This window comes from Sparus aurata, chromosome 8, assembly GCF_900880675.1.
Source record: "Sparus aurata chromosome 8, fSpaAur1.1, whole genome shotgun sequence".
Lineage (NCBI taxonomy): Eukaryota > Metazoa > Chordata > Actinopteri > Spariformes > Sparidae > Sparus > Sparus aurata.
Genome location: NC_044194.1, coordinates 2,684,557 through 2,709,087, shown reverse-complemented (window position 1 = coordinate 2,709,087; position 24,531 = coordinate 2,684,557). Strand labels below are relative to the sequence as shown.

General features: G+C 43.5%; 2 protein-coding genes across 3 annotated transcripts; both read left to right on the top strand.

The window, feature by feature from the left end:
* The first annotated feature begins 1,639 nt into the window (after positions 1-1,639).
* Positions 1,640-16,745, top strand: hyal4 (hyaluronidase 4). 2 transcript variants are annotated; one of them, XM_030426754.1, is made up of 4 exons: positions 1,640-1,885; positions 9,737-10,726; positions 12,358-12,447; positions 13,672-16,745. In XM_030426754.1, exons 2-4 carry the CDS (start codon positions 9,770-9,772, stop codon positions 14,164-14,166), a joined length of 1,542 nt encoding a protein of 513 aa, XP_030282614.1. In that variant the 5' UTR covers positions 1,640-1,885; positions 9,737-9,769; the 3' UTR covers positions 14,167-16,745. The 2 variants fall into 2 exon arrangements, with proteins under 2 accessions (XP_030282614.1, XP_030282615.1); XM_030426755.1 differs by having other exon boundaries at positions 1,640-1,903.
* A 993-nt stretch (positions 16,746-17,738) lies between these two features.
* Positions 17,739-23,478, top strand: LOC115586158 (hyaluronidase-5-like). Its single transcript, XM_030424955.1, has 4 exons — positions 17,739-17,842; positions 18,884-19,805; positions 21,467-21,556; positions 22,969-23,478. Exons 2-4 carry the CDS (start codon positions 18,891-18,893, stop codon positions 23,296-23,298), a joined length of 1,335 nt encoding a protein of 444 aa, XP_030280815.1. The 5' UTR covers positions 17,739-17,842; positions 18,884-18,890; the 3' UTR covers positions 23,299-23,478.
* Positions 23,479-24,531: the final 1,053 nt, after the last annotated feature.

Below are 24,531 nucleotides of genomic sequence, written 5' to 3'. Positions count from 1 at the left end.
CTGAAGCTCACGAGGTCGCAACACATCAGAAAAACTGTGAAGACTGAAAAGAATAAAGACGACGCTCTTATTTTTAGATTCTCATTACTAGAAGCTTCTTCAGTGCAGTTAAGAAGAGAAAAAGCTGTGTGTGTTTAACAGAGGGGGCTCGCTGGGATCCAGTTCACTGTGACTTTTGTCTTCTGCTTGTAAATATGTGCGGTGCACCACTGGAATCTCAGCGCGGGCCGGGTTAAAGTGCCGGGTCCACATGAAGTGCCGTCTAATCAGCACAGTGACACAGTGTGAGAATACAGAGAGAGGAGACGGATTAAGAAATACACAGAGATGAAGATGGCCGTGGATATATCCTGGAAGAAAAAAATGAATGGATGTGTTGTGTAATGTGACGGTTTTGATGATTTCCTGCACAGATTTTCTCAGGACTTCTTGCGTTGACGTGGTTCCACTTAATAAACTGGATTTTCTGTTTTGTGTTTGAATGAATGTGTCCTGTTTTTATTTTTAAGGCAAGATTACAAGAACTTGCAGCTCCAGAGACTTTTAAACTACATGGTTCCCCAAAAAATGAAGGATCACAAATCTATCAAAAGGTGCGACGTGTGAGGAATCTTAGCCAGCAGAATGTGAAGAAATCGAAGTTTTGATGTCATGATCAGTATCTACTGAAGTTAGCATGCTAACCAGCTAGCCCCAGTGCATCCTGGTCCAAAGCTCCTGAGCGAGGATTGACTAGCCTGTAGTCCAGGAGCTCTGCACAGCTGACTGAGCTAAAGGCAGCTACAGTTAGCAGCTACAGTTAGCAGCAGTTAGCGGTTATTTTGGTGATATGCTGCCCCGTCTGTGTTTTGAGTTCAAACCCCTGAAACTGCTTTCTGTGCTTGCTGAACTCCATCCATCCATTGTCTGTAACTGCTTTATCCCTTTCATGGGGTCACGGGGGTTTTTGCTGGAGCCAATCCCAGCCGGCGACTTGTCCCGCCGGCTCATCGCAGGACCATCACTGATGGCAGAGGACGCCATGCAGGGTGCCAGCTGCACATCAGGAGCAACTTGGGGTTCAGTATCTTGCTTGAGGACACTTCGACATGCAGCTCAGATCTGAACCAGCGACCTTCCGATCACTAGCTGACCAGCTGAGCTACAGCCAACTATGCCGAACTATGTTTTCCAACATTTTGAGCGGTTAAAGGACTGTGAAACACTGAAGTGCATGAAAAAAAAGTTTCTCTGCATTAAAATCAGACTGGAAACATCAACTTCACATTTAAAACGTCACTGTTCCGATCATCTTTAAAGTCGGGTATGTAAAATGTAGATATATGTCAACACACACTTGAACTCACACACACACACACACACACACACAAACACACTCTGACACGATCCTTTGTTGTTGACGACTGAGTGTTTACGTCTGTCTTCCTGTCTGATGCTGATTGAAGTGGAAGAGTGGAGACTTTTCTCCCAGAGAGGATCAAACCTCAGAGCTCAACATACTCACAGGGACTTACAGCCTCTCTCTCTCTCTCTCTCTCTCTCCCTCTCTCTCTCTCTCTCTCTCTCTCTCTCTCTCTCTCTCTCTCTCTATGTCTCTCACCCCCTCCCTCCCTCCCTCCTCTCTAATCGCTGTGTTGTGGTGGTGACGCCTTCTCCTCCCTCTCCTCTCCTCTCCTCTCCTCTCCTCTCCTCTCTGGGCAGTATATAAGTGAGGATGGCAGTCTTGGTGTGTCAGACTGACAGAGGGAGTGAACGCGAGCCTTTTTTTCTCGGACGTACGGCGCAGAGGGCCACCATGACCCCTGCGGTGACCCCGGAGAAGAGACCTCCACCTCCCTCCCCTGCTAGGGACTGCTGATTACTGGTCGGTGTGTGGCATCTGCAGGTGAGCTGTTAAACTCAGGTACAAATCTTGTTTCTCTCGATGTTATCCGACCAAAAAAAAACAAAATCTTAGTCTAACTTTTCAGCAGCTTTTTTTCTCTGCACAGAGGAAAATAAAGTGTATTTTTAAACTCTGAGGGAGGCGGCAACCCTGGGTGTTACAGCATGGTTAGAGCGTCTGTTTTGGTTGATGCAGGAAGGGGGAGGAGGAGGAGGAGGAGGAGGAGAGGGGGAGCCTCTTGTCATGCCAGGAATGTTGGCTGACTCTTTACAATACGGTCGCAGTGAAGAGAGTTTCTCTTAGTTTAGAAAAATCAGATGCACAGAAGCAGTTTTTTGTTTTTTTGAAGTCTCTGAGGGAAGTTTTTACCAAACAGACATTCACGTTCTGCTGAAAAGCTGCACATCAGCTGTAATTGAGGCATTTAAAAGTCCCATTTAGGTGGAGTTCCACTCATTTAGCACGACTTACAGTAAATAGTCAGTGAAGCAGAGCTGCCGACACGGGAGGTCACGTTCTGCGGGGATGTCAGAGGGAGCAGCTGGATTAAAGTTGGGCTATAAAAAAGTTCTTCTCTGTTTATGGGAGCTTGTTGTTTTCAGTCTGACGGAGGGTTAATGTGTCTGGAGTTCAACTTCAGAGGCTTAATGAGCTGACAGGGTTTGAAGGATGCGCTGCCTTCAGGTGTTTTAATGAGCGATCGCAGCGACTGATCCGACCAGAAGATCTACCACATGTTACAGCAACTACACGGGCGACTGAATTCAGCTTTATACGGGTGGAAATGACTCGGAGAAATCGAAAAAAACTAATATTTATTGTCAGTGTTTGCTCAATAATACATACATTGTGCAGATTTGCTTTTTTCCTCTTGATCCATTCAACAACATTTCAGATCAATACCGATCAGACTGATATCAGCGGCAAATTAGATCCCAAATATCAGCCGGTGGTGGATTCTGATGCTTTACTTTAAACTGCTCTTTGTTGTTTTGGAGAAGAAAACTCTCAATTTTAATATATACAATATTAATGAGGTAATAACACTGAGAAATGTTTATTTTTGTCCCTAAGTGAAAGGCGGCAGGGTCCACCACATATAAACAAAGTAAAACAGTGTAAAACTTTGTTGTTCCTTGTTTGTTTCAGCATAAAAAAAATTTGATCTCTCTCTTCTGATTAGGAAGTTATCAGTTCTTACTCTGAACTACAGTGTGCACCTTCAAATAAAAGCAGCACTACATTTTTTAATATTCAAGTAAGCGAGTAAAATCCTTGAGTGAGTTTAAGTTATTCACATGTTTTGAATGTAAAACAAACACAGTGGAGTTTAAGAAAATGAAAGTTACCAAAAACAAGTGAGGAACGATCTAATAATTAATGAATCGTTAATGAGTAGTTACTGATTCAAGACTAGTCGATAATAATGCATATTAAAGAGTAAGTGATGTAAGTCATGAGGCACCTCTGAGTAACATGTAGTTTATGAATGAGTCGTTCAAATTCATTAATTAGTAGATTGTTCCTCACTGGTTTCCTAAAAACTCTGCAAGATGGATGTGACCTTTGACCTCTCAAATATCAGATACTGATTCTGTCTTCATAGTCCCCAGTATCGCTGGAGCAGCTGAAATACCTTTTCATACATGTATTAATATATTTAATATCCATATTTGATTTTGTATCTGTTCTAAACGAACCTTACAGGGATATATTTCAAGTTTTTAAAACTCTTACCAACGTGGAGAGGACAAATATGCTTCTTGTTATTGCAGCGATCCAAAATAACAACAAATCCTGTCCAGAAAATTCTCAGATGGACAAACTGACCTGAAGGTAACATCCCTTCATACACTCACAATGTTAACTAAATAATGTTAATTGTTGTTGCAAGCTATCACTGTCTCATGTAAAGACAAACTGTCAGCGTGGTCGGCCTTTAGAGAAGGAGGACTCTCAGCCGTGTGACTCGACATACTGCGGCGGTAACTCAGTTCACATCGACAGGAAATGTAAATAACTTTAATATCTTTTCTGCTCATCATCCATGTCACTGCTGCATCACTCTCCCAGACTACGGAGCGGGCCGAGGGTCATAACACGCCTGCATTCATCACGTTAATGCCATTAAAAGGAATCTGCATTGACGTGTTATTAACATTATTATTTGACAGCCTTAATTAGAAATATTAAGAACATTTCGTCTTCTCTTTCATTGATCTCTCTGCTGATCACCTTTGTGATGGCGCCACATGACGATGCAGCCGCCAGAAGATCCCTAAAATCAGCTAAAGATGTGTCTGTACGTACGATTACTGAAGAAGCATGTGTGACCTGTGACAGAAATACACTCATACACATCCTCCTCCTCCTTCATCCTCAACAGCATCCAAACAAACCAACAGGAAGAATAAAACAAAGGCAGTCAGGAGACTTGTCACAGAGCTCGCTGGATAGAAAAGTAGTTTTTCTGCCTCCCTTTCATTATTCTCATCTCCGTCAGTTCTGTCTCCCCTCTTCCTCTGAGGTCATCCATCTGTTTTCTCCATCTGACACATCCACCCCAAACCCAAACTCACCAATCGTCCCCGTCCTGGCAGAGCGACGCCTGGAGCCTCGGCGCTCACCAGGCGGGCGCTGTGATTAGCTCTGGCTCCGTGGAGTGGAAAAGATTTCGGCCTTGGTGGTTCCTGTTCTGCAGCTTTTGTTTTTCAGGGCTCTCGTGTGAGGAACATGAATCATGACCACACTCAAGTCACCAGGAATATTTGTTAAAAATGGATTCCTCTGCTCTGGTTAACTCGGCCCGACCAGCTTGGTTTGATTGCGAAAAAGTCCTGATGCGGAGTCATGTTACCGCGGGTTTGAAGAGATGAGTCGAGAGATGAAATGTTATATATCCATTAGCAAATCATGGCATCCAAACACCAATCACTCTCAATAATGGGAGGATTTTCTGCATTTTTTAGTTACATTCTTTTATTGTTAAATTACCATCTTGGTTATTTGACGACTCACAGCGAGTAATGCAGGTTTAAACCCTGCCGAGGTTCTGCTCTCTTCTCCAAGGACGACTTTCCTGTTAATTTCCACAAACTTGAACAACATGCCGCCTTTTAATTATGATACAGGTCTGCAGTTCCGCTACAGGAGTGGTGTTTAAAGCAGAGTAAGAATGAGTGATGCGACTCGCTGACGTCCGGCTCGGTGTTGGAACGTATTTACGTGACAGATGGCGAATGTGAGGGAATCTGTTAATCTGGCTCCCGACCCCTCGTCCCCTCCGTCAGGGGGTTTCGGCTCGATTCCCAAACATGAAACCGAGGACGTGCTTCTTCCTCTCCTAGCATCTCTCACCGTGTCTTTCCATCCTCTTAGAAACGCCGCCATCAAACTGTCAGCTTCATTTACGACTGAGTTCAAAATGTTTTTCTCTGGGCATGGTATTCACTCGTATCCTGAGGTTGTCGAGGTCTTGCGGTGGCACACTCAGCCCGACTTCAAAGTTAAAAAGCTGGCCTTCCTTCAGACCTTGCATGAGCGTACAGAAAAAAGACTATGAACTTTTTTTCTGTTATCAGTGTGCCCACATTCCCGCCTCGCAGCTTCCTCGTGACCTTTGCCCTCCCTCGTCTGGTTCAGGGACAGCGCCGAGAAGCCGGAGAAGCTTCAGAAACTGGCAGCTGCGGCTCAAATTCAACCCAATTTTCAACAGAGACACTGAAAATCAAACAGTCTCTTTCTTGTTTTTGTTGAATGAGCCGAGCTGTTCCACAAGAACCACAGACATCAACACAGTCTTATCTTAATCGATGCCAGACTGGCCCGCGGCTCCAAACTCCTCAGGATAAATTATTCACTCTGACATAAAGCCAAACCTTAAACACGAACTCCAATATATTCATATATTTCATCTGAGGCTGCTTTGTCTTTTCAATCATGATCGAAGCCAGCGATTACCGCACATGACGGCTCGGTCCAGTCCGGCCTCCCAGGTGGACCCAAACTGACGTCGCATGGAAGTCTTTTTGTGTCTGTGATTGAAAATGAATTAATGCTCCTCAGGCCATCTCCAGTTTGAGGCTGGTTTTAAATCCCCACCAGGAAGACTGTCCTCATTGTTGAGTCTTATTCCGAAGCCGCTAAATGCTTTCGGTTGGGGTTCAAATTCAATAATTGGTTAATGGTCCTCAGATCAGCCTCCTGAGCCAGTTGAAGCTGTTGAAAAGCAGCTTGTGTGTTCGTCACCTCACAGACTATCCACACTGGGTGCATCTCAGCTGGGTTTCCCCGACATCCTTCTCAAGTGGAACAGATATGCTTAGATTTTAATTGATACGGCAGCATCTACGCAGCACATACAGCTCTGGACATTAAGCTTTGAGACAGTCGACTGAGAAGCGTGGACGGGTCAGTGTTATAACATCCATCCGTGATAACTCTGACGTCACTCCGGAAAATCCCCTGTAGGAACATGTAGTCACAATCTTTCCAGTCCCTCTTTGATAATTTCATGCTTGAATAAATCAAGAATTCAAAGCTGACATCTCCACAGATATCCAAACACCCATATCTCCTAACTGTGTGTTGCATATGAGAGGTAATTAATCAGTAAACAGTGAAACATCTGTCACACCTTGATGCTGACCATCAGGAGGGTTTAGAGATTTCAAGCTCGTACAGAAGACCTACACACAGAGAGAGAGAAGAAAGAAATCTGCCCGACTTCAGATGGAAGTAGTTTCTGCCTCAACCCAGAGCCATTATCCTGCCATACGTCCATGCATTTACTGTAACGCTGCAGCACGGTTGGCTTTGAAAAATGATCTGTTTTCACTGAAGGCAGCAGTGGAATAATTTCCAAACCTTACAGGCAAAAACTGGCAGGAACACAAAGAAAGGAAAAGACTTTGATTCCAAACCGACATAACTCAGATTGGAAAAAAATAAAAACAGCTTCCATACAGTTATAAGAACAACATTAAAATGCCTTCAGGACTATAAAGGGCCGAAAATCATGTTGACATGAACGTGTAACAATAGATGTAGGATTGTTGTTTTTTAGCTTCCGATTAAACTGAAAAAGGTGAAATTTAATTGATGAATCTCTGAAAAGTTGTTTGATTAGATTGTTCGTGGGAACGTTGAGAACACATCGCTTACAGCTCCTGTAATCCTGCGATTTATAACTAACACAGTTCTCTATGCTAACATGTTTGCTAAAGTCTTGTAAAGTGAGAGATGAAACACAAGATACACCGACTAACTTTTGGCTCGTGCAAACAGTTCAAGAAGAACAATCGGCCGGTTAAAGGAGAACTTCGGTCGATTTAAACATGCAGCTTCATTGCTCAAGCTACCCTTGACTTGCCAGTACCGAAGACGCGAAAACATTTGGTCCAACCATTACAGAGCTCCATGAACAGAGATTTAGCAGTGAACGCTAACAGCATGGGGTCAGAACTTTACACTGTGTTTTAAGCATCTTAACATGCTCCACATCTCACACCGAATGTTATGCAACATCAGCAGACACCTTAGCACACAGCACTGTAGCGTGTATGACTCAAAATGAATAAAAAAGTAGTTAAAATAGTGTGTTTGTGCAAGCAGCTACTTACCTGTTTGTTGACATCCGTGTCTTCCGGTAGTTAGACCAAACTAGCATATCCATCGAGTGTGCACTTAACAGGCTAAACAGGCTATTGTAAGGCTCATGGCTCATGACAGGCTGTAACATGGACATGTACATTATTAACAGAAACACGAAAATGCTGGAATACGTTTCCGTCTCCGCCAGTGAAGGAGTAAGTGCACGCTCGACGGATTGACTAGTTTGGTCTAGCTACCGGAAGACGCGGATGTCAACAAACAGGTGTGTGGCTGCTTGCACAAACACACTGTTTTAACTACTTTTTTATTCATTTTGAGTCATACACGCTACAGTGCTGTGTGCTAAGGTGTCTGCTGTTGTTGCATAACATTTGGTGTGAGATGTGGAGCATGTTAAGACGCTTAAAACACAGTGTAAAGTTCTGACCCCATGCTGTTAGCGTTCAATGCTAAATCTCCGTTCACAGAGCTCTGTAATGGCTGGACCAAATTTGTTCGCGTCTTCGGTACTGGCAAGTCAAGGGTAGCTTGAGCAATGAAGCTGCATGTTTAAATCGACCGAAGTTCTCCTTTAAGTGGGAATTCTGTTGTGCTTTTCCGAGAGAGACGGAGGAAGGTCTCAATTTTTCGATCACATATTTACAATAAAGAAGGGAATAATACATGTAAACTGGTACAAATTGTTACATAGAGCTCCTTTAAAGTGACGTAAGTACAGGATGCAGACGTCTGATTGGTCTGTTTTCTGTCTGACTGGATGTTTGGTTCAGCCGGCTGTTTATGAGACGCAGAGACACAGCAAACACTGAGACATTTGGCAGGGAGGCCTGTCATTATGGCCTGAGGCTCCAGCTCTGGTCAGAGGAGGACTAGATGTGGACCGGAGCAGTCCTGCAGCTGAAGTCCCCGTTCAGATCCTGGAGTGTCAACTGACTTCCTCTCATTGACATCTGACCTTTGGGTGCCCTGGAAATGAGCCAAGAGCTATTTATAGTCAGGAGATTAAAATAAAATGCCACCACAGCTCTGATTGGTCGACAGTTTCTCCAACCAGGAAATATGTCAGACGCTGGATATGTGTGCAGTGTCTGAGACCGTTTGTCCTGCGGGTGCACAAGTGGGAATGTTATGGGGTCAATAAAATCTACAGGATTCACAACGAGGGAGCAGGAAGAACAATTTGAACTGCATTCTGATCAATCATGTTATTCTTTTTTCTGGTGGTGTCACCAGACAACAACATGGTCCACTGCAGATCATAAAACTGACACAGAATGTGATCGGTAGGATTCGTGAACATGGACACACATTTTAAACTGTTCCATGTCGCTCAGTACGACTATCTATCGTCTTTCTACTGGGCCGCAGAGGAAATATCTTTAAAGTTCCTAAAAGGTTTGGGATTCATCCAGGGGGATTAGCAGATTAACTGGCATCCATCATTTTTGGGATACATCACCAAAAAGTGTTGAGGTTGTCTGCTGGAAGTCTGCAGCATACTGATTCTGTCTGTTGCCGAATGTCTCTCTGGATGCTCTGAAACGTTTTGGGATCTCCCAGGAATTTAAAACAAAACTTCAACAGCTGTAAAATAAATGAGGATGTAGTTTCTTGCAGTACGAGGTTGTGCAGAATCTCAACATCCAGATGTTTCCACAGACTTAAACATGGAAAAACTATTGGCTCATAAAATCACATGTAAAAGCAAATGCTAAAGCTTTCATGATGCGCGATGTGCGCCGTAACTCGAGCACTTAAACACTAGCAAACAGAGAGAACAGTTAAACTGAATTGTATTTATAAGACATGAGCTGTCCAGCTGCGGCTTCCATAAAGTCGTTGAACGGGACAATATAAAAAAAAGGCAGAAGGTCAAATGAAGTTGAAGAGACTTCTGCAGATGGGCTGAAACACTTCACGCGGTCATTAAAGGCTTTGAGTTTAATGTCTCTGCTGCTTATTCTGTCGGTCCGTCTGCAGCTCTGCAGGAGACGTGACGCCTCGGGCTGTTTGGTGTGTTCGTCCAAACAATATAGATTTTTCATTATTCACTTTTATTGTAGTTTTGTTTTAGAGTATTCCTTTGAAGAGCATTGAGCCTCACTGCAGTTCAACTTTCCTGAAGTCACAGCGTCAACCAATAGCAGAGAAATGCGTGTGGTTGACCTCTCAAAAAGGCAGTCGATGGTCATTCAGTGTGACTGCAACCTTAACCTTTCTCTCTCTCTCTCTCTTCAGGATGATTGACAGCTGCTCCTTTTGAACCCAAGGATGCCTGTGGTGCCAGTGGGCGGGGCATCCTCCTCCCAACATGTCGTACCTGTCGCCCTCACCTGCTCCTGGCTTCTTCTGGTCTTCCACGCCGCCTTTGGTCAGAAACCTGCCAGGCTGCCCTTAATTGGCCGGAAGCCGTTCATCGCTGCCTGGAACGCCCCGCTGGACATGTGCACCATCAAGTACAATGTCACCACCAACATCGATCGCCTGTTCCACTTCCACGGGAGCCCACGCGCCGACTGGACGGGTCAGAACGTCACCATCTTCTACGCCAACCGGCTGGGCTACTACCCCCACTACACGCCGCAGGGTGTCGCTGTGCACGGCGGCCTGCCGCAGAACTGCAGCCTGGACCAGCACCTGTTCAAAGCCTACCAGGACATCAACCACTTCATCCCTGCAGAGGACTTCCGTGGCCTGGCCGTCATTGACTGGGAGTTCTGGCGGCCTCAGTGGAGCCGTAACTGGCACAAGAAGGACATCTACCGGCGCAAGTCCAAGGAGCTGACCTCCAAGGCGTACCTCAACGTGACGGAGGCGCAGGTGGAGGAGCTGGCACGCCGCCGCTTTGAGAAGAGCGCCAAGGCGTTCATGCAGAGGACTATCCAGCTCGGGATACGCCTACGCCCAAACACCCTCTGGGGTTTCTACCTCTACCCTGACTGCCACAATTACAACCTTCATGAGCAGAACTACACGGGCTTCTGCCCTCTGCTGGAGAGGATGAGGAACGACGAGCTGCTGTGGCTGTGGAACAGCAGCACGGTGCTCTACCCGTCGGTGGCCATCAGGAAAAGTCACACCAACAGCATCAGCAACCTGCACTTCTCCCAGCACAGAATCCGAGAGTCGCTCCGCGTCGCCTCGCAGACCTCCAGGGAGTACGACCTCCCCACCTACGTGTACCTGAGGCTGGGCTACCGAGATGATCCACTGGCCTTCCTCACTGCGGTAAGAACAAAGATCATCACAATAACGTAGTTTTACTGTGAGTTCAGGGATTTACATTCTCTGCTGTGGTCCTGTAGCTTTGCTAGAGTCACATTATGTTGACTATGGAAGCCTGAACCTCAACCAAGATCAGAGGTGATGCATCAAAAAACGCATATATTGAATGTTTTTCAGCTTTTTGAAAGTTCCCAAAAAAAAACAGACAGTTTTTTAAAATCTTGCCCTGAGTGATAACTTTGACAAACAGGAAACATCCCTTGCAGAATCATGAAGTCACTCTTCAGTCGTGTCTTTTACATCTTTTCTCACAGTTATTTAAAATACTATATATTGTATATATATTGAAACTAAATCATACGTAACTTTGATACGCTCTGACTTCCGTTCCACTGTGATATCAACGGATAAATTCTCCCAAAAATTAAAATTTTTATTTGATCTTCTTTCCCTCAAGCTGATGAAAAGTCAGATGAAGTTTTGTAGCCCACAAAACATTTCTGGATTCCAAGTCTCCAGAAGCCCAGAGATCCAGAATTGATCTGAAAAGATGTTTTTTACACTCTTTTCTAAGCTAAAATCTTCTCTGCACAAACTTTTCAATTTCATGCTGAATCGCTGTTTTGCTGTGAAGCTCCAAAAATGTTTTGTGTGCAACGAAACTTCAACCGACTTTCCATCAGCATGGGACAAAGTAGATAACAGCTTAATTTTAATTATTTGGAGAATGTATTCTTTAAAAAAAGTGTTCCATGTCTGGCATGAATTATCCATCCAATAAAAAAAACAGTCATGTTGTTTTTTCTTTTTATGAGCACAAGCGCACTGACAAGAGTCTTTTGTCTGCACAAAGACAAACAGAAATGCAATAAATATAATTTTTATTATATAAAACATGTGTGACTAAGAATGTCCTGAGCTCAGTTCTGAGTGACTGGGTGAGGAGTGGAGGACAGCGACAGTCCAAGATGGCGCTTCATCAAACAACAGCTCCAGATTTATCAATTAACTATATTGACAAATATGTAATTTAAGGACGCTGCAGATGTGCAGAGTGAAGGTCGGAGTTTTACTGCCATCTGGTGGAGATCCACAGGAAGGCAGCAGCTGCAGCCTCCTTCCTCTATCACAGGGGAGTTTTTTATTTACTGGTCTTACTTACAATTGGTGTCTTTATATGACTGTAACACTCCCACACTGTACAATCTGACAACGTGACTTTACTTTAAAAATCAAGGAAACTGATTCCCTCTAAGATTACCAGGTGAAGTAGAATAATTATTTAAGTTGTTGAAACTCTTTAACCTCGAACAACTTAAATTTAATAGTCTACATTACTTAGTAACCCCAGTAGTAGGTTTTCTTTTTTACAGGCAGCTTTTAAAATGTACAGTGTTTAATCATAATAACAGTGTTTCTCACCTCAAAGCAAATACAGACGTTACACAGTTACGTCTTATCAAATGTGCTGCATCTATTAAAAATGATGTTCTGTTCAGCGTGTGATAATAAGATCAATTCGTCTGATAATTTTAAAGCTTTTATCCGGTAATTAAGATTGTTTCTTCTTCTCCGAACGTTCCCTGAATGTTCGCTGGTGTGATGTGACCTCAGCATCTGTGTGTTTCCTGCAGAAAGACTTGATCCACACCATCGGAGAGAGCGCTGCCCTGGGAGCTGCAGGCTTCGTCATCTGGGGAGACCTGAACCTCACCTCATCCAGGGTGGGTGACCTTCGACCTTCGCCCAAAAAACTGTCTCCTATGTTCTGTGAGCAAAGAGCTTCTGGTCTCACTCAGATCCTCCGACTCGCTCTGTCAGCTTCACTGATGCATGAGGAGTATTTAAATACAGGTCGTACGTGCTGCTGTGGTGGAAGATCTGCTGTCTGTTCTCTGCTGCTACGTAATTTAGTCGTTGTCCGAAGCTTTTCCAGTTTTAAACACTCTCCTCTCAATCTTCTTTGTTTGTTTTGGACTCCAGACAAACCACAGCTGTAAATATGGTCAGACAATAGAGAGTTGACATCATGTGGTCAGTGTGTGTGTGTGTTATGAAACCACTGTGACATTTTGAAATATATAATACACATGATTTAACAGCGTGCAGTCACCCTGTCTGCGTGGAAAACAGTCTATCCAGACAGCATCTGAATTCCTGAAACTCTCAGAATCTCAGGGAGTGTCACTTTTAAAAAAAATAAATTTAGAATTTTTTGGGCACATTTGTTATTCTTAACACAAGCCCACCTTAATGTGAACTGTATGAAATATCAGAAGTGAAGCCTTTAACCTGCGTTCTTTCTATTGGGGGGACTCCACAAGTCCAATTCTATGTAAGCTTATGAGAAAATGCCTCCACTTCTCTCTTGATTTATAATCCCAGTAAACAGTTTTCTGACGGTTTGTGGTCTCAGTTGCTTGTTACAAGTCTTCTTCCACACAGCAGGGCGTTATTTTGTAAATTATGGATCAATTTAGGGGAAAATATTGAGAAAACAGGGCGTGCGAGGGTAAGGAACCTCGTGATGGACAAGTCGCGACCAAAACATCAGACCCAATCAGGATATCCTCCTCAGCACATCACATCATCACCTTATCAAGTTATCAACATGTTAGCAAACAGGTGCTTACATACACAAAAGCAACATGATCCTCCCTTTGGAGGAAAACTAGAGTAGCTGAGATCAAATGTTTAAGTAGGAGACAAGTAAGAACTTGACCGTTCTGTCTGATATCAGGCAAGTTTGTGTCCAAACTCTCTTCTCAGCTACAGTTTGGTCTCCACCAACTCCTGAACTCTTCTTGCCTCTTTAAGATGTAGGGAGAAGTCAAAAACTGTCAAATACAGTCAAGTAAAGACATCTGTAGTTCCCACCTCTACTTCTGAATGATATCTGGTTAAAGTGAGTCCTTATTCTTTTTTCTTGTCACTGTTTCCTTCCACAGTACAACTGCTCCAAGGTGAAGGCCTTCCTGAAACACCGCCTGGGCCAGTACATCACCAACGTAACGCGAGCCGCTGAGGTCTGCAGCGAGCACCTGTGCCAGGGGAACGGTCGCTGCGTCCGCCGGGACCCCCTGGCCCCCCATTACCTCCACCTGAGCACCAAAAGCTACCGCATCCGGCTCTCCGTCGATGGGGGCTTTACCGTCACTGGGTGGCACTCGCAGCACGATCTGCAGCTGCTGACCGAGAGGTTTCGCTGCCACTGCTACGAAGGCCACGAGGGCGAACGCTGCGACAGCATCAACAAGGTGAAGGAGGACGACGAGCCGTTGATTGAAGTAGACGACGATGAGGAGAAAAAGAGGAGGTTGTGGGAGAACGAACAGCGTGAACGGTTGGAGGGACGGGAGAGTTTGGCACCGCTGACCAGGTGCAGCCTTCAGCTGATGTTGTTGATGCTCCTGTTGAACTTATTGTTAGTAAAGATCGTATGATGCAGGTGTGTTCAGATGTTACTTTTCAACACAGAGACGATGATGTGCTTGATTTGGGATGAAGACCGACTGGGTTGTGCTGGAGTTGAACCCAGGATCTTATTGTTTCACCCTCTTTTAAAGACTTACCAAATGGTTATTTTTTACTGTCCTTGAATCTAATAATAGTTTGTTTTTTTTCTTTTTTTCATTCCACACCACTGACTCACAGCCAACATCTCAGATTAGCTCAGTGATTCAAATAAGTCGAGTGTTGTTGTCAGTGACGACTGTTTCCCTGCCTGGATGAGATGTTTGCAGCTGCACAGGGAGCGGAGAGATGATTTACAGAAAGAAATCTTAAATCAACACTTTATCGGATTGACATTGAGAAACACGCTCATAGAAAATTCTACCTAAGCCTCAAACAGAACACAGCTAACATGAATGCAAAGCAACAGATTGAATTTAATTCAGACTGAATATCGGACTATAATCATTTAGAAATGTCAGAATCCAGTTTCTTCAAACTGCTTATTTACTCTGGCTGATGGTCTAACAAGAGGGCTTGTTGACGCTGGGTTAGCCGTAACCCTGCAAGACCAGCAGACTTTAGGCTAAAGCCGGGCTTTCGTAGCCTCAAGCTAAGAAAAGTTCTGACAATGCTATTAGCTCTGGGCTAAGTGCAGAGTGAAGGCCTACAGTCTACAGTCATCCCAGCGGTTCTGTTCTGCACTTAGGTACAGTTCTGCTTTGACAATGACAATGCTAACATGCTAATATTAAGCAGGAGCTGTGTTATGTTTGTACCATGTTCAGTTTGGCATGTTAAATTGCTGACAACTGTTCAGGCTGATGATGGCTAATCACATTGGTTTTACAGGTAGAACCAAAATATTTAACAAATTTGGAATTCTGACCTGATGATGGCGCCGACATAAAAGTCAGGTGATCCCCCAAAGTGATATGAAATGATCCAGAGCAGCAGGAGGAAAGTCAGCGGAACACCAGTCAGGTTCATCCTCTGGAAAACATGAATGTCTTTGAAAGTGTAAACGAAGGAGGAACTTCATCTGATCGACACGTGAACGCTCAGCTGAGGTCGCTGCTGAGCGGGAGAGAAAGGTTTTTTTTTAATTAGTTGTTCAATGTGAAATGAAAACGAAGCCTCTGACAGCTGCTGTGTTGAAAAGTAACACATGTTAAATAAAACACTTCCTTTTCGAGGAGCGTGATGGCACTTTACACGACACAGAGGTTCCGGCTTGTTGACAGATGACAGTTTTTGGTCGACCGGGTGAACTTCTGACTTCTGCAACAATCTGCTCTGCCTCTTCTGCCAACAACTGCATCAGTCCTTCCAAGAATGTTAATTAAGGATCGGAGGGATTGTTTTTTTGTTTTGTTTTTTTAACTTTAAAAGCTTCCTGGTTCAGTAGAATCACAGTGAGATGTGGCTGCAGGATGAAGCCGTCCAATGGAAACCAAAGGGTGCTAACGCTCCAAACAGCAACATGTAGGAGAACAATCACTGTTTGGTTGTTCTGTGTTTTCGAAGACATCCTTGAAGAGTTGCTGTTACTTTAATGGCACGGAACTTGTTTTGTTCTTTTCAACAATAAGCTGTTATGTTACTTGACATTATACATGAAGTATATATTTTTTGTACTGTTGCTTACATAATACTAACTACGGGGGAAGCGCCTCATATTTGAGCCTGTCTGGACGTGGCGTGCACATGTTGAAGGTGCTATCGATTTCAGAATAGTGGGCATCTTTTCTATATACAATACAAGTATAGAGGATCAGGATTGTTTTTCAATGGTCATGTAGATGTTAATGTCACTACATCTCATTTCAGAGGATTCAGATGTGTTCAGTGTTTGATGATTTCTCATCTTGTTGACCAAAAGGAGTCGCGTCTCCGTCTTTAAGGCTGAAGTACGTGACTGTAGGTGTGACGAAACACTGAACAGGAAGTAAAGGATGGCACATACTGTACATGGGAAGTGGTGTAATAATGATTAATGTGTCACATCCCATAGGATTATATGAGTTGCAACCTGGAAAATGGCGGCCATGTGAATATAGTCTATGCCGATGTCTTAAAGTCAAACCAAAGTTTAAACCTAGACCAGTTTTTAGGAGTTACAGTATCGTCTCCTGCAACAATCTAAAGGGAAACATGAGCAGAACCTGAGGCGGAGAACATTTTAATGTCCATTTTCCTCGCCTGCTCTGGAGTGTTCTGGAGAAAGTTTTCATACATTTGCACATATGCAGATATAACGTTCATTACTGAATACACCAGAATGCAACCAAAAAACAATAATTATAGATTTTTTGACTTGATAATCCCGTCTGCTTCCACTAGGATTGGAGAGAACAGTTACAAAACTCTGGTCAAAACTGAAACTGAATCAGTATTTTCATCTCAAACGAGCTTTCAGGTGAACTTTCAGGTTGCAGAAACTGTTTCCTGCACTAACTGTGTTTTGTCTCTTACGATTGTAAAACAAATGCAACAAGGACTATGCAACACATGAAAAGTGTTATTTGAATGTAAATGCACTGCGAATAAAGAGTTTTCTTCACTACAACCGCGTTTCTTCTTTCTCTGTGGTACTTGTACTTCACTGGAGTATTTCCATTTTCTGCTACTTTATATTTTCACTCCACTACTTTTTGGAAGCAAATCTTGTACTTTTACTCAACTGCATTTATTTGGTAATTGTAGTTACTATTAATTTGGGTTTACATGATGCATGAAGAAGCACATTTTATTTCTCAGCAAGGAGACAAAATAATAATACTGACGCCAATACTCAGAAATATGGTGAATATTTCATGTGATATTATATATTATGTGTCCTGTATAATGACTTACACATAAAAATCATACAGGCCACGATGAATACACAGTCCAGTGGCAACCTACCATGACTATCTAATTGTGCATTAGCATTAGAACTTCAATAAGAATAAAGTCATGCACAAAATACATCATACTATATTTCATCTTAGTCCTAATCCAATCCACAAAATGGATACAAACTTGCCTCAGATCATTAGGCTGTCACGGCATCCTCTGGCTTTTATTTTGAAAAGTAAACACACACAGGTACATTTGAGCAAATGAGCAACAATAATATAGTCTGTTGATTGATATTTGTGCAGGAGAATATCATGATGTCAAATTTAGGATCGTGCCCGAGCCTCCAGATCATCTGTTTAATGACTGAGAGGAGGTAATGTTGTGTACCTTAAAGCTAGTCAATGAGCTCTATACTCCTCCTGCTGGAGCCCTCCAGTAACTACTAAGGATATTTTGAACATAAACATTAAAACACAACAGAACTGTACTCTGCTGCAACTGGCAGAAAACATTAAAACCATGATAAACCATGATTTAAGATGAAATTGCTAAATATGAGACCACAGAATGTAACTCTACTGTATATGTAGGCACATAAAATCACTTAAACTATTCCTTTTTCTTGAGTTTAAAGAACCCGCGCGAGGCGCTGACCCATGAAGCTCCGACACGTCCAACAACTGACTAAACGTGGATTCAGATAACGATCGATCGGAGTGAAGAAACTGGTTCCTCTGACGAATGAAACAGCAAAAGAACTGTGATGTAGACGAGTTTAGAAACAGTGAACAGTTCTTCACAGGTCACTGAAGAGAGCGGCAGGTAGGAACTGATGGTATTTCTAATTCATAAACAAAGAGAAATGCTACAGAACCATTTTACATTAATATTACATTACATTAACTGTATCTGCTATAAGTAAGGAGATAACTGGATGTGGAATCAGTCATCTTATAATACATTTAGTTTGAAAGGCACCTTTAATAACAATCAAGGTCACATTACAACATAAAAACAAGGCAGTAATAGAACATGTAAAACATAAATGTACAATATGCAGCAATGAAGTAATAAAACATTATACACAGAGAATCATCTGAACAACTTGTACTCGGTTTTAGGTCCTGAAACTTTGTAGCAGTAGTTTACCATCATATTAATCCTCAAATTAATAACGGCTCATTTGTGATCTTTATTCTGACTGTGAGAACCTGGTACTTCTAAAATTATTTTATGCATTTTCTTAATCTAGAAATATGATCAAAACAAGGAAGCCATGAAATCCTTATTGACCTTTATAGTGGCATTCATTTTACTTTTAAATATTCCCGATGTTAAAATGGCATTCGATTATTATTCGATTATTATTCGATTATTTGTAGATAAATATCAAACTTTAAAAAAGTTTCAAATTTTAGACGACCTTGGTTTCCCCTTGAACTCGCAGCTGTTTAAGGTGAGAAACGGAACGATTTCTCTTCCTCTTCCTGTTTATTGATTAATTAACTAATTATTATTTACCACTCACACCAATATCAAGCAGAATTCTGGACGGCTTAAAATTCTATGGTAAATAAAAACACTGATTATTGACCTGCACAAGTTAAATGTAATAACTGTTGTGTCAGGCCAGAGAGAGATCTGTTGAGCCTTCAACAAACATTACAAACAGACATCAGTGATCTTGGCAAACAGCTAAACTTCCCCTGAAAATCCTGTAATCCCTGGTAAATAACAAACTCAATGTTTTTCTATCAAATGATTCTGTTTTTCATCTAAAAATGAGGCTGGAATGACTTGGGAAAATGTGTCAGAGATCAAATTTCAAAGATCTTATTTGTTGTCTTTCCTCCTTTTGTCCAGAGACATTATGGCCCTGTCCTTTCTGTCCTGCCTCCCCCTCGTTGTCATCGGCTCCATCTCTGCCATCCTTGCTCTGCCCCCCACTGAGCCGCCAATGATCAAAGGCCACCCCTTTGTGGCCATATGGAATGCCCCCACCGAGAAGTGTCAAAAACTCCACATCCCACTGGACACCTCAGCTTTCCAGGCGGTGACCACAACGAATGCAGTGACTGGTCAGTTCCTCACCATCTTCTACGAGAACCGCCTCGGCCGCTACCCTAAAGTCGACACCAGGAAGCACAAGCTCTACAGAGGTGGATTCCCCCAAAAAGGGAACCTGACTGAGCATCTGGCCAAGGCTCGGCAACAGATCGATTACTACATCACCGAGGATTCTTCTCCTGGGCTGGCCGTCATCGACTGGGAGTCCTGGCGCCCCTTATGGGACCAGAACTTTGGATCTAAACGTATTTATCAGAAGTTGTCCATCAATTATGCCATGCAGAAGGCCCCGTTTTCATCATCTAGGGAAATTTCCAAACTGGCAAAGAGCCAGTTCGAGCAGGCCGGACGGCTTTTCATGGAGAAGACCATCAGCCTTGGCATTGGTGAGCGTCCGAGCCGTCGCTGGGGCTTCTACCTGTTCCCCGACTGCCGCAACTATGGCTGGTACAGTTCTGACTACACGGGTAAATGCTCCTCTAAGACCCAGAAGCAGAACAACCAGATGATGTGGCTGTGGGAGCACAGCACCGCCCTCTATCCCTCCATCTACCTTCACCAGAGCCTGAAGAACTCCCCTAAGGCTGCGCTTTACGTACGCAACCGCGTCGAGGAGGCGGTGAGGGTAGCCATGCTGCCTAAACGTCCGTACACAATGCCGATCTACGTCTACTCCAGGCCACTGTACCGACAGCAGACCCGGAAGTACCTGAGCAAGGTGAGCCAGGCGCATTACTCTAGTTTCTTGTTCAGTAGCCTTAGATCAGGAATGCAGGTGGCAGGCTATCAAGGTTTGAGCTTTGCATTTAGGAGCTCCAAATAACCTGCTAATCACACTCAATGTCCATTTCATTGCCTGTCATTCACGATGTATAATCTATTACACGATCCCTTTACGCACAGAGACTCGGCAATAACGTTGTAACAAAGGCTCGTATCTACACCGACTTGTTTGTTCACACTGAACCAAGCAGCGTCGACATGAAGCCACCTCAGTGCGTCATTTCATACAGCATGCTGGCGTCACAGATCCAGAAAAGAGGCGGGACGGCAGACATCAAAACATTAGCCATTTTTACACAGCGTCTCTGCATTATCTCCGGAGCGGTGGTTCGCCAATTCTCTGTTGATGGTGATTCACACAGAGCGAAGCATCTCCGCCATACCACCGTGTAATTCACACAGAAAGCCGGCGCTGTGGCTCCTCAAGAGGCGTGACAGTACACGTCATGTTGATGACGTCGGTGCTTCCCAGGTGTTCCCCCCGTCAATCTAAACCCGCGGACAGTTTATATTGATATGGGACTGAGGACGTTTTCTGGGGGAAAGTTCCTTGAGGTCTCGGTCTGGAGGGCTGACATTCGTGGTGATTTATTTTCGTCACAAACACTCGGTTAGTTAACGTTTTTTGCTGGTGACAGACGCTGTTTTTTTGGCAGAAATGTGACAAAGAGTCTGTAGGACAGGCAGGAGGACAGACTCTTCTCGCTGTTATCAGACTGCACAACCGACACGCCCTCACTCCACGCCTCCGAATTATCCGTTCACACTGGGACGGTTCACCAATAATGCGGCCCTGATACTACCTCCAGAGGCGGATCAGCACCAGAGCCAAATTTCCCCCCTCTCCGCATCTAAAACTCTCACACAGAGGAAGGAGCGGAGAATTGGCACAGGATCCCCGCATGCAAACAGCAGTGTGAATGGAGCTATTCAGATCTGTGGGGGGTGTTTCAGCCTGTTGCCACCTGTAGACCTCAAAATGTACCAGCTGACTGTTTCATCATCATTTGGATTCTGTTATATTGTGTTCTTCCATCACATAATCATCATCCGTAAAATAGCGAGCCCAGTCTGTACCAGGGCAACGTTAATTTTCATTTTCTGTTTCAGTTGCCAATGACAGTAACAACAATAGCACAATAATGAAAGGTAACAAAGACAGGAGCTAAAGTCACGTAACATGATCACTGTCAGTAAACAGTGGGAGCTGCCTGGCTCTCACTGCCAGGTGACAATACAGCTTTTCAGGTGGAAGTGTGGCAAAGTTAGTAGGACAGACAGAGTGACAGCGACTTTTCCACGTATGAATTTTCCAAAGACACTAAATGTTACCACGTGTTTTTCCAGTCTGAGATGAAGTGTGGGACATTTCTCTTTCATTTTAAACATCATCGGGTTTTGAGCGATATCAAATTTTACCCCGCGGTCAGCAAAAAGTTCTCCTGCAGCCCAAAAAGCATTTTCTTGACCAACTCGGTCAAAAGGTTGATGAGCTAGATTAAAGGGGGTACACGCTGTGGAACAAACTAATCTATAACTTGATTATTGGGAGTATTTCTTGTCTATAATCTCCTGTGTTGGTCCGTCCTCTCTCAGATGGACCTGGTGAGCACTATAGGAGAGTCTGCAGCTCTGGGAGCTTCTGGGGTCGTAATGTGGGGAGCAACCCAAGACTACAACAACAAGGTAACCACAGTTCTCTGAAGCACACTCACTGGTTGGACTGGTCTGCTCCCAGTCAATATTCACATCTTAATGTCTGTTTTAAATGTAGCTGCAGGCCACTGCACTGTAAGAGATCTTGTCCTGTCTTTTCTTAGTCTTTTTCTATTCTCTTTCTCAACTGCCGTGGACGAACAGTGACGCACTTTTGTGAGCTGCTGGGATGATTGATGTGCCTGTGCAGCCATGATGATTTACTGTATTAATAACACTGTTCACAGGCCTGAAAACAGGAACCAACAGATGACCAGCAAACCATTAATCTGCCCTCGTTTCCTCTTTAAGGAGGAACTTAAGGCGGTTACACTCCAATTTTTTTGTTATCTCTACTGACAGACGTGAAACTCATTTGACTTTTCTGCTTTTGCCCGTTATTGTTGTTATTCTTTGACGTATCACCATCCAGCAGAAATGTTGGCATATATGGTGCACCAGTATTAGCTGGTCCTTTTAATTACAGCCTTCCTTTGGACACTTAACAGTCTCAAACAGAAATGATGTATGAAACTGTCCTGTCCTTTAAGCTCAGTTTGTTTATTCAGCTTGTTTATGCGTAACAAGATCAGTAAATAAAAGATCTTTCTCTTCCAATTTAAATTTCTTTCACAGAACTGTGAAGTGCACCTTGAATGCAATTCCAGTTATGTGTTATTATCAAACAAACAGACAGACCACTTCTTATATAAAATCAATTCAGCACATTTGTGGTTCAGAGTGAAATTTCTGGACTGATGGTTGTGAAATGTTCTACATTTCTATAGTTGACTTAAACTCAACATTTAACACTAAATCTAATAAAAATGTCACCAAAGATATTTCCCTCGGACATTTTTTCTCTCTCTCTGACAAATGAGTCATTGTTTAACTAAACCTAAACAAACAGTTCACCACAAAAATGTCACCCAAATGCAGAAGTTTCATAATCCACAAAACATTTCTGGAGTTTTGCAGCATTCTGCTAAACAACTGAAGCAGCTGGAGACTCGTTTTAAAACATTTCAAAAACAAAACAAAATGCAGAACTTGTTCGACATAATCCTCCAGTCGTCTCTGGTTCTCTGATTTGAAAATATTGACACCTTATTTTAAAGCCAAAACTGTCGCTGACCTGGGTGCAAGTTGACAATGCAATCAACATCTTTCAAATCAATTTTGGATCTTGGTCCCCAGCTAGTTCAGTTCTCAGTAGAAGTGCTGTGATGTCGTTTTTCTATGAAGCTTTCAGAAATGTTTTGTGGGCTGTGAAACTTCTCCTGACTTTCCATCAACATGGGACTGAGGAGATGATGAGTGGATTTTCATTTTTGTGTGAACTGTTCCTTTAACTGTTCCTGAACTCTCTCTTAACTCCTGTTAACTCCTCCCCCTTCCTTTAGGTGGCCTGTCAGACTCTATCTGACTACCTGACCTCCACCTTCAACCCGTACATCGCTAACGTGACGGCAGCCGCCATGCTCTGCAGCGAGGTCTTGTGCCAGGGGAAGGGCCGCTGCCTCAGGAAGAGCTACAACTCCAGCGTCTACCTGCACCTGAACCCCGACAACTTCAGCATCCTGCGTGCGGACAGGAAGTACGTGGCAGTTGGTCACCCGTCTGCCGCCGACCTGAGCGTCTGGGCTCAGAACTTCACCTGTCAGTGCTACGCTGGAGGGAAGTGTTCACCCAGACTGCAGCCTCCGACCACCATCAAAGTCATCTGGGTTTAATCTGATTTACAGATTACGCTATGTGGTCATTACGCTCTTAAAATCTACCATCTGAAATTTGATAAAAATTATGCCCTCATCCAGATTACATCCACAATTTGTTTAAAAATCGAGTGTTAAGCCGACAAAATATTGATTTATTGGAAGTGAAAATCTTAATAAATGCTTTTCTGCAAACAAGTTTTCGCTTTCTTTGTTTCATTGACAAACCATTGTACTGAACACAACAGCAGAACAGGTCAAACAAAGTTACCCCCAATTTCCACTGGATACGGGTCCGCTGCGTTGCGGCTCTGATCCGGTTTTGCTCCGCCGTCCGGCAATCCCCACTGGTTGCGGTTTGAGTCCGCTACGGCGCAGTACGGTAGACAGCTGGCTCACGAGGCAGAGGAGTTCCCCCGATAATCACATAATCACTCACGACCGCAGTTATAGGTCTGTGTTATTAAAAACAACAACACAAAGTGTTCCCGACCGAAGGATCAGCAGAAGAGCTTGTGTTTGTCTCTTTTTTGAGATTTGTGTGCTGGTGTCAACACGGAGTGTTTTATTTTGAAAAGTAACCGGATGTTGTTTGTTATTTCGGCGCTTGACTTCCTGTCTGCTCGGTGCTAAATTCAGCTGAATTGCTGCATCGTGCTCCGGCATCCGCCAGAAATAGAAGTCCTGCGTATCTGTGACGGAGAGCTCCGGACTGCCGGAGCCCTCCGTCACAGATACGCAGCGCAGCGGACCTGGTGGGGATTGACAAATAGACTAAAGTAAACTTATCTGCTCTGCTGGCGTGGCGGAGACGTATCCAGTGGAAATTGGGGGTTAGAAACAAAAGAAAGAAGAGGGAAAACTCAAGGTGTTTATTTAGGAGGATGTAAGGGAGAAAGTAAATTGTTCAGCACAGACCTTTATATTTTGAAAAGTGTGAAATATGATGGGAACACATGAAGAAGAAAAACAGACAAACCAGCGAAGAGTAAATGAAAAACACAGACGAGGGTGAATGAACAAATGAAATACAGTGTGTACACAGAAAAGTGGTGGGAAAACAGACAAAGACAGGAAGGAGAAAGCAGGATAAACTTTCAACATAAACCTGGGACCACCACCTTTAATCCTGGCAGTGAAATCCAGTCTTAATCTGTATACGGACAAACACAAGTTAACGTGGGCTCAACAATGACAGAAGACTATTTTTACATTGTGGAGGAGGAAAAATGTCTCCATTGCAAATCCTGC